Source organism: Bombina bombina, chromosome 7 (genome assembly GCF_027579735.1).
Source record: "Bombina bombina isolate aBomBom1 chromosome 7, aBomBom1.pri, whole genome shotgun sequence".
NCBI lineage: Eukaryota > Metazoa > Chordata > Amphibia > Anura > Bombinatoridae > Bombina > Bombina bombina.
The window spans coordinates 501,067,247-501,081,842 of record NC_069505.1 but is presented as its reverse complement, the minus strand read 5'-3'; the positions used below and the strand labels follow the sequence as shown (position 1 = coordinate 501,081,842).

Genomic DNA, 14,596 nt, shown 5'->3' with positions numbered 1-14,596 from the left:
TGGATGATAACTTCAAAATTAAATTGGCAAAAATTAGGTCTACAATGGGAATGTTGATGGAGCAAGTTGATTTTTTGTACAAGAAATATGGCATTTAGTTTTTTTTTTTTAAATAAATCTTTTAAAGCACTTTTGTTTTGAAAAAAAAAAATTACAAATTTAGAAACATCCAAAAAAAAAGGGATGATGAGTGTTTGTTATAAAAATCGAAATTTTTGTTCTTTTTTTTACCACTTCATAAAAAAAAAATATATTGTAAGCAATAAAAAAAAAATTTTCAATGAAAAAAAATTTGGATTCATTCTTTTTTCAAAAATTTTAATAAAAAACACCAAAAATTATTTTTAAAAATATTAGTGCAACTCGAAAATATAAATATATTTTGAACAAAAATATAAAACAAATCAAAAAGTGCAACATCAAAAACAGTATAAACTCAAGTTATTAATACAATTAATAAAGATGTCTATCACTACTGTCCTGGCCTATTTGGTTCAGAAGGACCCTGTCTTTCACGAATAATGGACAGGAGAGAATTCATTGTTTGTTCTGCGAGGCGTAATGAACGGTTTATCTGTTCGTTGTGCTCCTCGTCCATTCGCCTCTGCCAATCAAACCTCTCTCTGTCTAACTGCAATTGTCTTTCTGCTAATGATGCACTTCGGTCCAGGTGTGCGATTAAAACATTCTGTAACTCTCTATGATCCACCCTATATTGTCTAGCAAGAGAGATCATTTCATTGAGACAGACATCATCCACTTCTTCAATTTCATTGTTGCCAGGTACCACAGGTCTTTCATTAGATTGTGTTTCTGCTGGCTCTACATTTCCTTGAATTGTTTGTTCTTGTACTTCTGCTTCATCAGGGACAGGTTCATGGATCTCCATTGGTTGTGCATCCATGATATCATCCAACAAATCTGGGGTCTCACTTCCATGATCCCTGGATTGAAGTTCCTCCTCCTCAGGTCTTTCTGGTTGTACAGCAACCAGGTTTAAGATGACCTCCCTCGATGACTCCTCTGGATCTGTGAAAATTAAAAATAAAAAAATAAATATATATGAATATATTAAGATTTTAATATCTATATAAAAATATAATGTAGATATATAAATATATATATATATATATATAAAAAAAAAATATATATATATATATATATATATATAAAAATATATCTATCTATATATATAAATGTGTATATATATATAGATATATATATATATGTATATATATATATATATATATATATATATATATATAGATAGCAATATATATATTTTTATTTATATAAATATATATCTTTATATATCCAAAAAATAATAATATATATGAAGATGTTGCTATCTTGATATTTATGTATAAGAAGAAAATTAAAAAAAAAGGAATGTATTAATAGTACAGATTCTCACCATCAAACAACCGTGGAGAACTTCCCGTCATGTTCCGAAAAAGATGTCCAAGGTCAGCTATGATAAAAAAAATATATATATATATATATATATATTAAAATAAAATTTCTTTAGTGAAAAATCCAAAATAAAAAAATTACAATAAATCAATGTTATCTATATGGCCTAAGTGAGCAAACACTACCACGCTTTTAAAAGAAAACAAAAATAAATGGAATTCAAGTAATTAGATTTTTTGAGAGAAAGCGAATTTCGGTTAGCTTTGACCAGTATGACCAGTGGAGAATGGAAAAAATGAAAATATATTGTTTACCTGTACCTCTACCAACACTGGTTTCAGGGGTGCTGGTACGGATATCTGGAAGTGTATCCGCTGATAAAAAGGTATGGCTAGCAGATGATGTGCTTCTTATCGTTTGCCCAATAACGACACCACCACTAGTCATCGACGTCCCAGAGGAGGTTGATGGAATGGCTGAAGCAGGGTCATCACCACCCCTAGCTGTCACGGATTGTGGTCGAGCTGTTAAGAGATAAATAAAATCAATCGTTATTCATGTTTCGATCCATAGAAGATTAATAAACAACTAATATTTAAAATTTTAAATAGTGGTTATTGAAAGGGACAGTGTAGCACACACAATAGTAACCAGGTTGAAGAATTTGAATGTAAAAATTAAAAATTTTTGTAGACACTCAAGGTTGTTTGTATTGAAACTGTTTTGTAAAGCTTGTTTCTAGTATTTAAAAAGTGTTGAGTACTTTGTTTGACATAAAACAATAGTCCTGTGTTTATGTAATATTTCATTCTATTCATTATTCATTCTATTATATTCTTTAATTCTATTCATTCATTGTATTATGTATCAACAAGCTGTTATAAGTGTTATTTGAACTTGTCATTTAATTACCTTGTTAACAATTAACTGTAAACGAAAAAGAGTCGTCTGCTCATTTGCTAATTAAATGACAAGTTCAAAGAATACTTATAAGAGCTTGTTGATACATCATAAATTAGTTGAATGAATGAATAGAATGAAAGAATAATGAATAGAATGAAAGATTACATAAACACAGGACTATTGTTTTATGTGAAACCAACTATTCAAGTTTTTTTAAATAATAGCATTTAAACACTCATTAATCCGCTTAAAAAACAATATCTTGATATTATATATACACTAATGTTGAGAGTGTCAGGCCCATTTATCAAGCTCCGTACGGAGCTTGAAGGGCCGTGTTTCTGGCGAGTCTTCAGACTCGCCAGAAACACAACTTATGAAGCAGCGGTCTAAAGACCGCTGCTCCATAACCCTGTCCGCCTGCTCTGAACAGGCGGACAGGAATCGCCAGACATCAACCCGATCGAATACGATCGGGTTGATTGACAGCTCCCTGCTGGCGGCCGATTGGCCGCGAGTCAGCAGGGGGCGGCGTTGCACCAGCAGCTCTTGTGAGCTGCTGGTGCAATGTTAAATGCGGAGAGCGTATTGCTCTCCGCATTTAGCGAGGTCTTGCGGACCTGATCCGTAGTGTCGGATCAGGTCCGCAAGCCCTTTGATAAATGGGCCTGCTTGTATCTGCATGTGTAAGTGTATAATATTAGTGTGTGTATTGTAAATAAAAATTAGAAGGAAATCTAATGTATGTTGCTCTGTGTATAGCTATATGTATATATATATTCATTATCAATCCTATACGCACATCTACTTATGTGAATCGTATGACTTGCACTCAGTCTTATAATTTGTTAATAAATGTGTTTGCAACTCTGAAGTTTAAACAAGTCTGTCTTTTTGAAAACTTAACAAATCTAACAAATTCTAGATAACTCAAATAATTTGGTGGAAACGTCTATGCAGATTTTAACTAAATAAGTAAGTTGTTTATATTTTCCTTTATACGTTAGGTAAAATGTCCTACATTTTTAACATACAGGGTCCTAATCTATTGTTTTAACCATGAATGGTGGCTCCTGAGCAGAATTATTATTGTAGTTTGTATAGTATTGCAGAATTCTGTAGAGCTGGGGTTAAGTCTAGTTATAATTAAAGGGACGGTAAATTCAAAACTAAACTTTCATGATTCAGATGGGGCATGCAATGTTAAACAACTTTCCAATTTACTTTTATCATCAAATTTGCTTTGTTCCCTTGGTGGTATTTTTGAAAAGCTAAACCTAGCTAGGCTCAAACTGATTTCTTAACAGTTGAAAACCGCCTCCTAGCTCAGAGCATTTTGAAAGTTTTTCACAATTAGACTGTGCTAGTTCACATGTGTCATATAGATAACAACATTGTGCTCACTCCCGTGAAGTTATTTAGGAGTATTCACTGATTGACTACACTGCATGTCTGTCAAAGGCACTTAGATAAGGAGGCTGTCTGCAAAGGCTTAGATACAAGGTAATCACAGAGGTAAAAAGCATATTAATATAACTGTGTTGGTTATTCAAAAATGGGGAATGGGTAAGAAAGGGATTATCTATCTTTTAAAAAAAGAAAAAAATTGGTGTAGACTGTCCCTTTAAGAAAGTTTACTGGTTGCTAGCATAGGGTGGTCAGCTTTCGTTTCCCGGTAACTTTGTTCATGTGCAGCTTCTTAAGACTTTTGCTTCTTAACTAGATGTTGCAGGGTCACAAAGGTCTAAAGCTGTATCCCCAGCTTCATAAAACAGCCCATACTGTTTAAATCTACTATTTATGTGGTTGATGAGTGGGGAATGGGAAATAGTAAGGGAGTGGACGTGTTTTGAGAAAGAAGATAGCCAAAATGTGTTTTTACTTTAAATGTGGCATCTCGCAATCCCTGGGAGCTGATGTTAGGAAATATTATGCAACTAGGATAGCACTCCCCTTCACAAATGAATGTGTGTGAGTTAGACAGTTACCAAGGCACATGGTCCCAAAACAATATCCAGGGAAAGTGCATGGAGGTTAAAAGCAAAGTACAGGGAGTGCAGAATTATTAGGCAAGTTGTATTTTTGAGGATTAATTTTATTATTGAACAACAACCATGTTCTCAATGAACCCAAAAAACTCATTAATATCAAAGCTGAATAGTTTTGGAAGTAGTTTTTAGTTTGTTTTTAGTTATAGCTATTTTAGGGGGATATCTGTGTGTGCAGGCGACTATTACTGTGCATAATTATTAGGCAACTTAACAAAAAACAAATATATACCCATTTCAATTATTTATTTTTACCAGTGAAACCAATATAACATCTAAACATTCACAAATATACATTTCTGACATTCAAAAACAAAACAAAAACAAATCAGTGACCAATATAGCCACCTTTCTTTGCAAGGACACTCAAAAGCCTGCCATCCATGGATTCTGTCAGTGTTTTGATCTGTTCACCATCAACATTGCGTGCAGCAGCAACCACAGCCTCCCAGACACTGTTCAGAGAGGTGTACTGTTTTCCCTCCTTGTAAATCTCACATTTGATGATGGACCACAGGTTCTCAATGGGGTTCAGATCAGGTGAACAAGGAGGCCATGTCATTAAATTTTCTTCTTTTATACCCTTTCTTGCCAGCCACGCTGTGGAGTACTTGGACGCGTGTGATGGAGCATTGTCCTGCATGAAAATCATGTTTTTCTTGAAGGATGCAGACTTCTTCCTGTACCACTGCTTGAAGAAGGTGTCTTCCAGAAACTGGCAGTAGGACTGACTCCATCCTCAACCCGAAAAGGCCCCACAAGCTCATCTTTGATGATACCAGCCCAAACCAGTACTCCACCTCCACCTTGCTGGCGTCTGAGTCGGACTGGAGCTCTCTGCCCTTTACCAATCCAGCCACGGGCCCATCCATCTGGCCCATCAAGACTCACTCCCATTTCATCAGTCCATAAAACCTTAGAAAAATCAGTCTTGAGATATTTCTTGGCCCAGTCTTGATGTTTCAGCTTGTGTGTCTTGTTCAGTGGTGGTCGTCTTTCAGCCTTTCTTACCTTGGCCATGTCTCTGAGTATTGCACACCTTGTGCTTTTGGGCACTCCAGTGATGTTGCAGCTCTGAAATATGGCCAAACTGGTGGCAAGTTGCACGCTTGACTTTTCTCAGTTCATGGGCAGTTATTTTGCGCCTTGTCTTTTCCACACGCTTCTTGCGACCCTGTTGACTATTTTGAATGAAACGCTTGATTGTTCGATGATCATGCTTCAGAAGCTTTGCAATTTTAAGAGTGCTGCATCCCTCTGCAAGATATCTCACTATTTTTGACTTTTCTGAGCCTGTCAAGTCCTTCTTTTGACCCATTTTGCCAAATGAAAGGAAGTTGCCTAATAATTATGCACACCTGATATAGGGTGTTGATGTCATTAGACCACACCCCTTCTCATTACAGAGATGCACATCACCTAATATGCTTAATTGGTAGTAGGCTTTCGAGCCTATACAGCTTGGAGTAAGACAACATGCATAAAGAGGATGATGTGGTCAAAATACTCATTTGCCTAATAATTCTGCACTCCCTGTATATACCCACAAACAAGAGAGAGAGAGAAAAGAAATAAGTGGATCTTGCCCTACACTACCCTTGCACAATAAATTCACTCATTGTTATAGCAAATAACAGTCACACCAGCATCTTCAGATACTAAATGTTCTTTGTTAATAGTACAAGATACAAATAAAATCCTAGAGATTGCATTGAATTGCTATAAAACTGGGATCCCTGTGGAAAAATATAAATATGCTCATATACACCATACCTAATATAAATATGCTCATATACACCATACCTAATATAAATATGCTCATATACACCATACCTAATATAAATATGCTCATATACACCATACCTAATATAAATATGCTCATATACACCATACCTAATATAAATATGCTCATATACACCATACCTAATATAAATATGCTCATATACACCATACCTAATATAAATATGCTCATATACACCATACCTAATATAAATATGCTCATATACACCATACCTAATATACAAATGCAGTTTGTCCTTAGTAAACAAGATGAGAATAGACTCATCTGATATAGCCAACAAGTTCATTAAGTGATATATTATTAGTATGAGAGGTTAAAAATCACTAGCTATATTAAATGGTCACAATGAAAACGCATTGCTGTTGTAAACTGTGTAAACTGATGGTAACATTAGCTTCATTAATATAAGTTAAGCTTAATTACTTAGTGTAACACTTTACAATAAAAAGTATAAAAGAGGTTGTTGGTACACATATTGTCATCCAAGCAGGGTTGGTAAAAAGAGAGGTTTTTAAAATAAGATAGAAAAAAGTATTTCTATAAGAGATGTATTTTTTTTTTTTTATTCAGCTAAAATAACATTACTTAGTTTAAAAGTTTAGAATTAATTATTATAAAAGACAGTTTAGAGTAAATATCATAACTTATATACTCACACCAAAAGATCCAAAGATCAGGGACTGTGCTTTTTAAGTTTCACCCCCACAACCCCCCCCCACCACCGTTTTACTTAACACAGCAATATGTATAGATGGTAACACTTTACAATAAAAAGTATAAAAGAGGTTGTTGGTACACATATTGTCATCTAAGCAGGGTTTGTAAAAGGAGAGGTTTTTAAAATAAGATAGAAAAAAATATTTTATTTTAATCTAAGGCTAGACAATATTTAGAAACATTTTTTTAAAATATAAATAGTGAAGACTCTTCAAAACTCTGTTGCATGTTGCTAGCCTAATAAAGTTAGGAAATATTTCACTGTTAGCTCTTTTATTGAAATATGTATATTAATTATGATTTGTTTTTTTTAAATATTTTATATAAATATAAATAAAAAATAACATAGCTTACCGTTGGATACTGTTGTTGATAAGCAACATCGTGATGAAACTGCTCCATTATACTTTGAGTCACTTGTACTTGAGCCCTGTTATATAACACAGCCAGAAGGCCAAATTTTAAGTTTCACATCCACAAAGTTAAGGTGTAAGTATGCATAAGGATTTTGATATGAATTTGATATTAAAAAACACTTTTTTAATATCAATTTAATATCAAACTGACTTGTTGCTACAGAAATGTGTGATAACGTGCTATGATGTCTGTGTGAATATCATAATCTGCTGACTCAACCTTGTGTAGAGCTATGTTTGTGAATGTTTATTTTGTAATCAATAAGTTGACCTTGTGTAATTTGTATGATTTTTTTTTGGCTGTGTTGCAAATTTTAATCAACTAGATTTTATAACATATTTTACTGATATTATCTTGCTACAGAAAATGTATGGATAAGTTTCTTTTTTTTAAAAAAAAAGATTACACAGTTTTGACACGTGTTATTAGCAGTGACCTAATCTTGTGTAAGGTCTGTGAATAACAAGCTGCTAATTTAACGTGAATATTTATAAATAAACCATTTTGTGAAGTATAGAAGTAATGTTTGCATTCAGAGAACCAGTTTTGCGACGTGTGTTTATTTTAATCAATGAGTTAACCTTGTGAGATATAAGCAACCTGTTCAGTAGTGTGCTGGCATGAGGACAGCGAAGATATGTAATACTGAATTAAGTTATTTGATTCACATAAATCTTATAACAAATGTTAACAAACATTATCAAAATTATACTTTTATCCCCCTTTTTTAAATAACCTCCTAATAAAGGAAAATATCAAAACATTTGAGTTTTTGACATGTCTTATTAAACCTATTGCACATTATAGAGGATATATATCAAGCTTTTATATCCCCTTTTAATAGAATACAATATCAAATTATAATTTAGACCTTTAATCTTTTATAAATCAAAATATCAACAATACACCTCTTAAAACCTTTTAACCCCATTCCTAATAAATATGCACATCAGTTGGATATCAAATTCGTATTAAAAACACTATTTTTTAATATCAATTTAATATAAAAATTATATCAAAATCACCTTTTTTATATCAATTTTTATATCAATTTTATATAAAATTTATATCAAAATCACCTTTTTATGTCAATTTTATATCAAATTGATATTAAAAAGGGGCGTGAAAGTGGGAGTAGAAAGGGTGCGGGATTATGGGAGGAGAAAGGGGCGTGTCCACCTGTCGAAATGAGTTTTACATAACCTCCATACTATTACTACTAAGGGGCATCAAGCTCCATACAGAGGTTGATAAATATGCCCCCATTATGTCTATTTGGGGCTGATAATCCACTCCACAGTTTGGATATGGCAGAGTTTTTCAGGTAAAGAATCCAGTTCAGGTTTTCCCTGCAAACTAAGGTTTTCTCCCCTGCAGCTATTTAAGACCAATTAATTTAAGTAGTTAAATAGTGTGTGCTGAGGCTGCTACATAAAACATGTATGAGAAAGACATACAAGATTAAATGACAAATTGTTCACATCATTATAATATATTCCCATCCTGAGTAACAGACATCAAGGATGAGATCAGACATGTTAGGGATTTTTCCTTGTTTCTAAGTGATTTAGCTGAAAAGAGATCTGTAATAGTAAAAGTAGTTTATATGAGTGTATTAGGGAGGGGAAAGGTGGAGTGAAGGGAGGGAGGGGACATGAGGGACGAGGGAGAGAGGAAAAAAAAAACGGGAATTAAAGCTATAATGTATTGAGCCATATCGCGAGTATTGTTTCATATACCGCCAGTTTGTGGGTTTTCAGGTAATGGTATCTTTCCATAAGGAGGATGTCCTCTATCTGAGAGTTGATTTCATCTAGAGTAGGGAGGTTTTGCGTTTTCCATATTTTAGGGATTAACTTCTTTGCACCAGTGAGCATTATTAACAATAGGGCTAAGTGTGCCTCACTTTGTGTTTTTGGCAAAGCGAGGCATAGTAAAAATTCAGGCTAATCTGGAATGACTAAATTCAAGGTCTCAGATTTTTTTTTCAAGACACCTGGCCAAAAATGTCTCAGTTTCGGGCAGTGCCACCATATATGCAGGAGGGAACCCTCCTCCCCACAACCCCTCCAACATGTGGGGCTAAGTGACGGGAATATCCTATGTAGCTTTGTTGGTGTGAGATACCATCTGCTAAGTAGTTTAATGTAGATCTCCTGAATACTCGCTGAGACTGAGGATCTCTTAATTAGTCTAAAAGCTGTCAACCAAGACTTGTACTCCAGCTCAGTGTCAAAGTCACCCTGCCATCGAATTGTGTATGTTGGTAGAGTATCTATTCCCTGTATAATTATAATTTTGTATAATATGGAAATCAGATGTTTTGGAACTCTTTCCATAACACAGAGCTCCTCAAATGGGGTAAGCCTCCTCCCCAGATCTAGTTTATGTTTATGTCTAGAACTGTAGTTTATCAACTGATTGTAGTGCGTCCACAAGGTTAAAATTGCAGCTTGTCTTTCCTTTAGTCTACGTTGCGGCAACATTTTCCCATTTTCGACCACTCCTTGGAGGGATCCTTCTCTTAGTTCGTAAGGTTTAATCTTTCGAGAACCTAAGTAGTAGAAGGGGAGTTCAGGGTTTTCAAGAAATGTAGTTAGGGGAGAGTGTTTTGTGGAGATATGTACGGAAGTAGCTAAAGTCCTATCCCATACATTAAATGTTTCCTCTAACAGATGATAGTCTGTAATTACTTTTGGTCGCTGAGGAGGTGGTATCCATGCTAATGTTATTTACTTTGAGAAGTTGCCTGTCTAGTTGGACCCATGCTTTGTGTTCTGTGTTATGTGACCACTCTACAATCCTTTGCAACATAATTGCTTTCCTATACGAATTGAGATCTGGTAAGCCTAACCACTCCTGTCTCTCGGCAAATACATAGTGCGTTTTGGTAGCCTAGGTTTGACGCTAGCCCATATAAACTGTTCAATTAATTTTTGTAGTTGAGTGATATATCCTGCTGGGAGTGCGATAGGAACAGTTTGGAAGAAGTATAATATTTTTGGTAGAATATTCATCTTTATAACACCCACTCTTCCTAACCCGGTTATATGTTTACTGTTCCATGAAGATAGGTCTAAGGCAATTTTGTTTTTAAGTGTGGTGTAATTGTGTTTAAAAAAGTCAAAGGGGGGGTAAGGTGTATTCCTAAATATTTTAATTTGTTCTTTGCGAGTTTAATATTATGGACTTTTTGCAGTCATTGTACTGTCTCTGGGCAGGTGTTTATATTTAAAAGTTCTGACTTAGTTAAATTGAGGAGAAAGTTTGAGGCTTTACCTTAAGCTCGTAATTCATTGAGTAATTCAGGGAGTGATGTATTTACATTGGTTATAGTATAGAGAACATCGTTGGCGTATAATGCCTGTTTGTGTTCTGTTTGATCAATTTTGATACCCGCGATATTGTGATTTGTCCTAATTTTATGGGACCAGAACCTCTATAGACAGAGCAAACAGTAGCGGAGACATAGGGCACCCCTGTCTAGTGCATTGCTAATAGTAAATGATTCTGAAAGGGTTCATTTGATTCTAATTTTGGCATTTGGGCTCGAATAGAGTGCAAAGACAGAATTTACCCTGTCGAAGGCCTTCTCTGCGTCAGTAGAGAAAAGCACCATAGGGATTTTTGAGGCTCTAGTGTGGGTTACCAGTTGTATCACCTTGATGGTATTGTCCTTAGCTTCCCTCCCTGGGACAAAGCCTACCTGGTCGTTCCTAATTAAATCTGGTAAGTATTTATTAAGTCTGGTCGCTAAAATTTTTGCAAGTATTTTTATGTCCGTGTTAATTAAGGAGATGGGCCTAAAGTGTTCAGGGGAATCTGCCACCTTGCTAGGTTTGGGGATGACAGTGATATGGGCCTCCAGTAGAATATTGGAGAGGTGTGGATTTTCTCTTAGGCCATTGAATAGGTCCAAGAGTGGACACGATATGACTTCTTTAAATTTTTTATAATAAGCCGAGGAGAACCCATCGGGGCCTGGGCTTTTGCCGGTTGGGGAATTTTTAATGGCAGAAAACAGTTCTTTTGCTGTTGTCAGGGAATCTAGGAAGTCAGAGGCTTCCTGAAGCAGGGCTGGAAGATCAACTACCTGTAGATAAGAGTCAATAATATTTTTCTTTTGATTCATTGAGTCTTTCTGGGTGGTTAGGTCCACCCCATTGTGTATATTGTACAAAGAATGGTAATATTTGCGGAATGCTGAGGCTATATGAGCGCTGCTATACAGGGCATGTCCGTCTCTAGTTTTAATGGAATGGATATAGGACTGGAGTTGATGTCTTTTGAGGGATCTAGCTAAAATCTTACCTGGCTTTTTCCCTCCCTCATATTAATACTGTTTCAGATATAGAGCTTTCTTTTGATGGGATTCGGCCAAATGCTTTGAGTTCTAGTCTTACGTCATTTAACTGGGTTTTTGTAGTGTTACATGAGGGGTCTGATTTGTGTTTAGCCTCCAGAGAGCCCAGCTTGGACAGCAACTCGCTATGTTTTAGTCAATATTGTTTATTAAGTAATTCTTTATGTTTAATTAAGGCTCCGCGTAACACGCTTTTATGTGCTTCCCACACGGTCACTATCGACGATGATGGGTATGTATTTATCTCAAAGTACTCGATTAGGATCTTAAGTAAGTCATCCATAATAAAGGGGTTATCTAACATAAAGTCATCGAGTCTCCATATTCTACTTGTGATCGGTATATCAGGCCAGAGAACCGAGCATGTGACTGGTGTGTGATCAGACCATGTGATGTGACCTATGTCACTTTGATGTGTAACTGTGAGGCCGCAGGAATCAGTGTAAATATAATCGATCCTAGAATAACTGTTGTGCGAAATAGAATAAAAAGAATAATCTCTGGAGTTAGGGTGAAGTGATCGCCATACATCATGTAGGGCCATCTTTTTGAGAGTTAACCTGTTTAATCTTCTAGGTGGGTGTACAAGACACTCCCCTTGATAAAACAAAAGATTAGTAGGGGGCGCCCTTGAGAACACACAAAGTGAATATTATAGTTAAAATAACTTATACTAATTATACAGTCCACTTATACTAAGTGTATAGATAGATACAAATATGTAAATAATAATGTCACACTATAAAATGAACCTGTTGGTACAAATTATTAGTTAACACACAGTAGTCATAGGACTACTTAAATATCACCCATTGAAGATAGATATCAATTGAAGGTACAGATAAGGAAAAATGTCCTTTAGTATATAATCTTGATGGTAGTATATAAAGGCAGCAATCTATGATGGTCCAGGCCAGGATCCAAAAACAGCAATCTAAAACAACAAACAAAAACAGATGCGCCACATGGCCCAATATTGCTGGTTCCAGAAGATGATATAAATGATATGTTGTTACACTCACATGTATTAAAGCACCTCAGTTGGTGCTAATGCACAGTCTGGGATCTATAACAGTCACCCAGCAGACCGACCTCCCGAATTGATACAGAGCCTGTATAGGAGATAGGAAGCACAAAAAGCCTATATGGCCTAGTATTGTATGGCTAGGGTATTAGCACACCAATAAGATATAAAGTGTAAACTCACATTTGGTGAAGCATCTCCAGTGATGCTATAGAGGCAAGATGGGATCAATTCAGTCACCCAACACACTTAGCACTATGGCATACAGGATACAGCAGTCTTCTTAGCTTATCTATAGGTCAGTAAGGTCCTCAAAGAATAACCAATTCTCAGGCAGCAAGTGTTTTAGATTAAAATCACTTTAATAAAATAGGATAGTAACTATTTTATTAAAGTGATTTTAATTTTTACTAAAACACTTGCTGCCTGAGAATTGGTTATTCTTTGAGGACCTTACTGACCTATAGATAAGCTAAGAAGACTGCTGTATCCTGTATGCCATAGTACTAAGTCTGTTGGGTGACTGAATTGATCCCATCTTGCCTCTATAGCATCACTGGAGATGCTTCACCAAATGTGAGTTTACACTTTATATCTTATTGGTGTGCTAATACCCTAGCCATACAATACTAGGCCATATAGGCTTTTTGTGCTTCCTATCTCCTATACAGGCTCTGTATCAATTTGGGAGGTCGGTCTGCTGGGTGACTGTTATAGATCCCAGACTGTGTCATTAGCACCAACTAAGGTGCTTTAATACATGTGAGTGTAACAACATATCATTTATATCATCTTCTGGAACCAGCAATATTGGGCCATGTGGCGCATCTGTTTTTGTTTGTTGTTTTAAACTCCCCTTGAGCAGTCCATAGAAGGATCTGATACTAAGTTAAAATATCCAGCTAGGTATGTAATTCCTTTGGAGTGTTCTAATAATAGGTTAGATATTTTTTTAATGAAAATATCTTGAAAATGGCTGGGCGAGTACTCTGTTGCTAAAGTGATATAGTGGCCACAAAGAGTACCCACAAGTAGTAAGTATCATCCTTCCGGATCTCTCTCAATATGCGTCAATTGGAAAGGAATTGTTTTATGGAATATCACACGAACTCCCCCCTTTTTACTTGGTTCTGAGGAAAAATATACGCAAGGGGGTATGAAGGGTTATACCATTTAGGCTCTTTGCCTTTTTTAAAATGAGTCTCTTGTACTAGTATGATATGGCTTTGCAATTTGCTTAGCTCTTTAAAAGCAATAGAGCTTTTGCCTGGGTCATTAAGGCCTTTAGCATTAATGGTTGTGAGGTTAATAAAATGGTCTTTAAATTTACTGGCTTTAAATTGGTTGGTCATCTTGTTAAGGAGAAAAAAAAAGGGGGGGATGAGAAGGGAACACTAGGGGGTGGGGAAAAGGAGAAAAGAGTGATCAAGAAAGGAAAATAGATCTCAGTACAGCACTTGTATCAAGGTAGCTTTCTAGATTACATACAAAATGATCTCAAAAACAGTAATAACAACCTTTAACAATATAAAAGTACAGTTCTCAATGGAAAAATCTGCAAACAAGTTTAACGGGGAAATAACCCCAAAACTGAGGTAAATTATAGTTAACATCAATATAATTACAGCACTTTAAAAAAAAAATAGAAAAATATGCGGTAAAGGCAAAAGTAGATCATAATTTAACTGGGCAACTGTGAGAGAAAAAAAATAGGGAGAGACCAAAAGGGTCTGTCATCTATAAATGGGGTCTTAGATATAACAACTGAACTTGTGGTGTGTGCCGTCCCCTCTCTCTAATTGGGTGAGTGTCTCATTGCTATACAGCTGAGGTTATGCTATGTGGTTGAGATGCACCTTTATTGCTCAGGCCAGTACGCTCCCTAAAGTAAGAATACTCTAAGGCCCTAC

General features: G+C 35.5%; 1 protein-coding gene across 1 annotated transcript; it reads right to left on the bottom strand.

The window, feature by feature from the left end:
• Positions 1-363: 363 nt before the first annotated feature.
• LOC128666884 (uncharacterized) lies at positions 364-7,315 on the bottom strand. Its single transcript, XM_053721690.1, has 4 exons — positions 7,237-7,315; positions 1,728-1,937; positions 1,415-1,471; positions 364-1,029 (listed from the first exon to the last, which is right to left on the bottom strand). Exons 2-4 carry the CDS (start codon positions 1,858-1,860, stop codon positions 473-475), a joined length of 747 nt encoding a protein of 248 aa, XP_053577665.1. The 5' UTR covers positions 1,861-1,937; positions 7,237-7,315; the 3' UTR covers positions 364-472.
• Positions 7,316-14,596: the final 7,281 nt, after the last annotated feature.

Excerpts from the sequence above, each read along its gene's own strand:
- LOC128666884 (XM_053721690.1), bottom strand. The coding sequence starts at position 1,860 with ATGACTAGTGGTGGTGTCGTTATTGGGCAAACGATAAGAAGCACATCA. Across the intron at positions 1,472-1,727 it reads CAGTGTTGGTAGAGGTACAG|CTGACCTTGGACATCTTTTT; the intron begins GTAAACAATATA and ends TTTTTATCATAG. Across the intron at positions 1,030-1,414 it reads TTCTCCACGGTTGTTTGATG|ATCCAGAGGAGTCATCGAGG; the intron begins GTGAGAATCTGT and ends TAATTTTCACAG.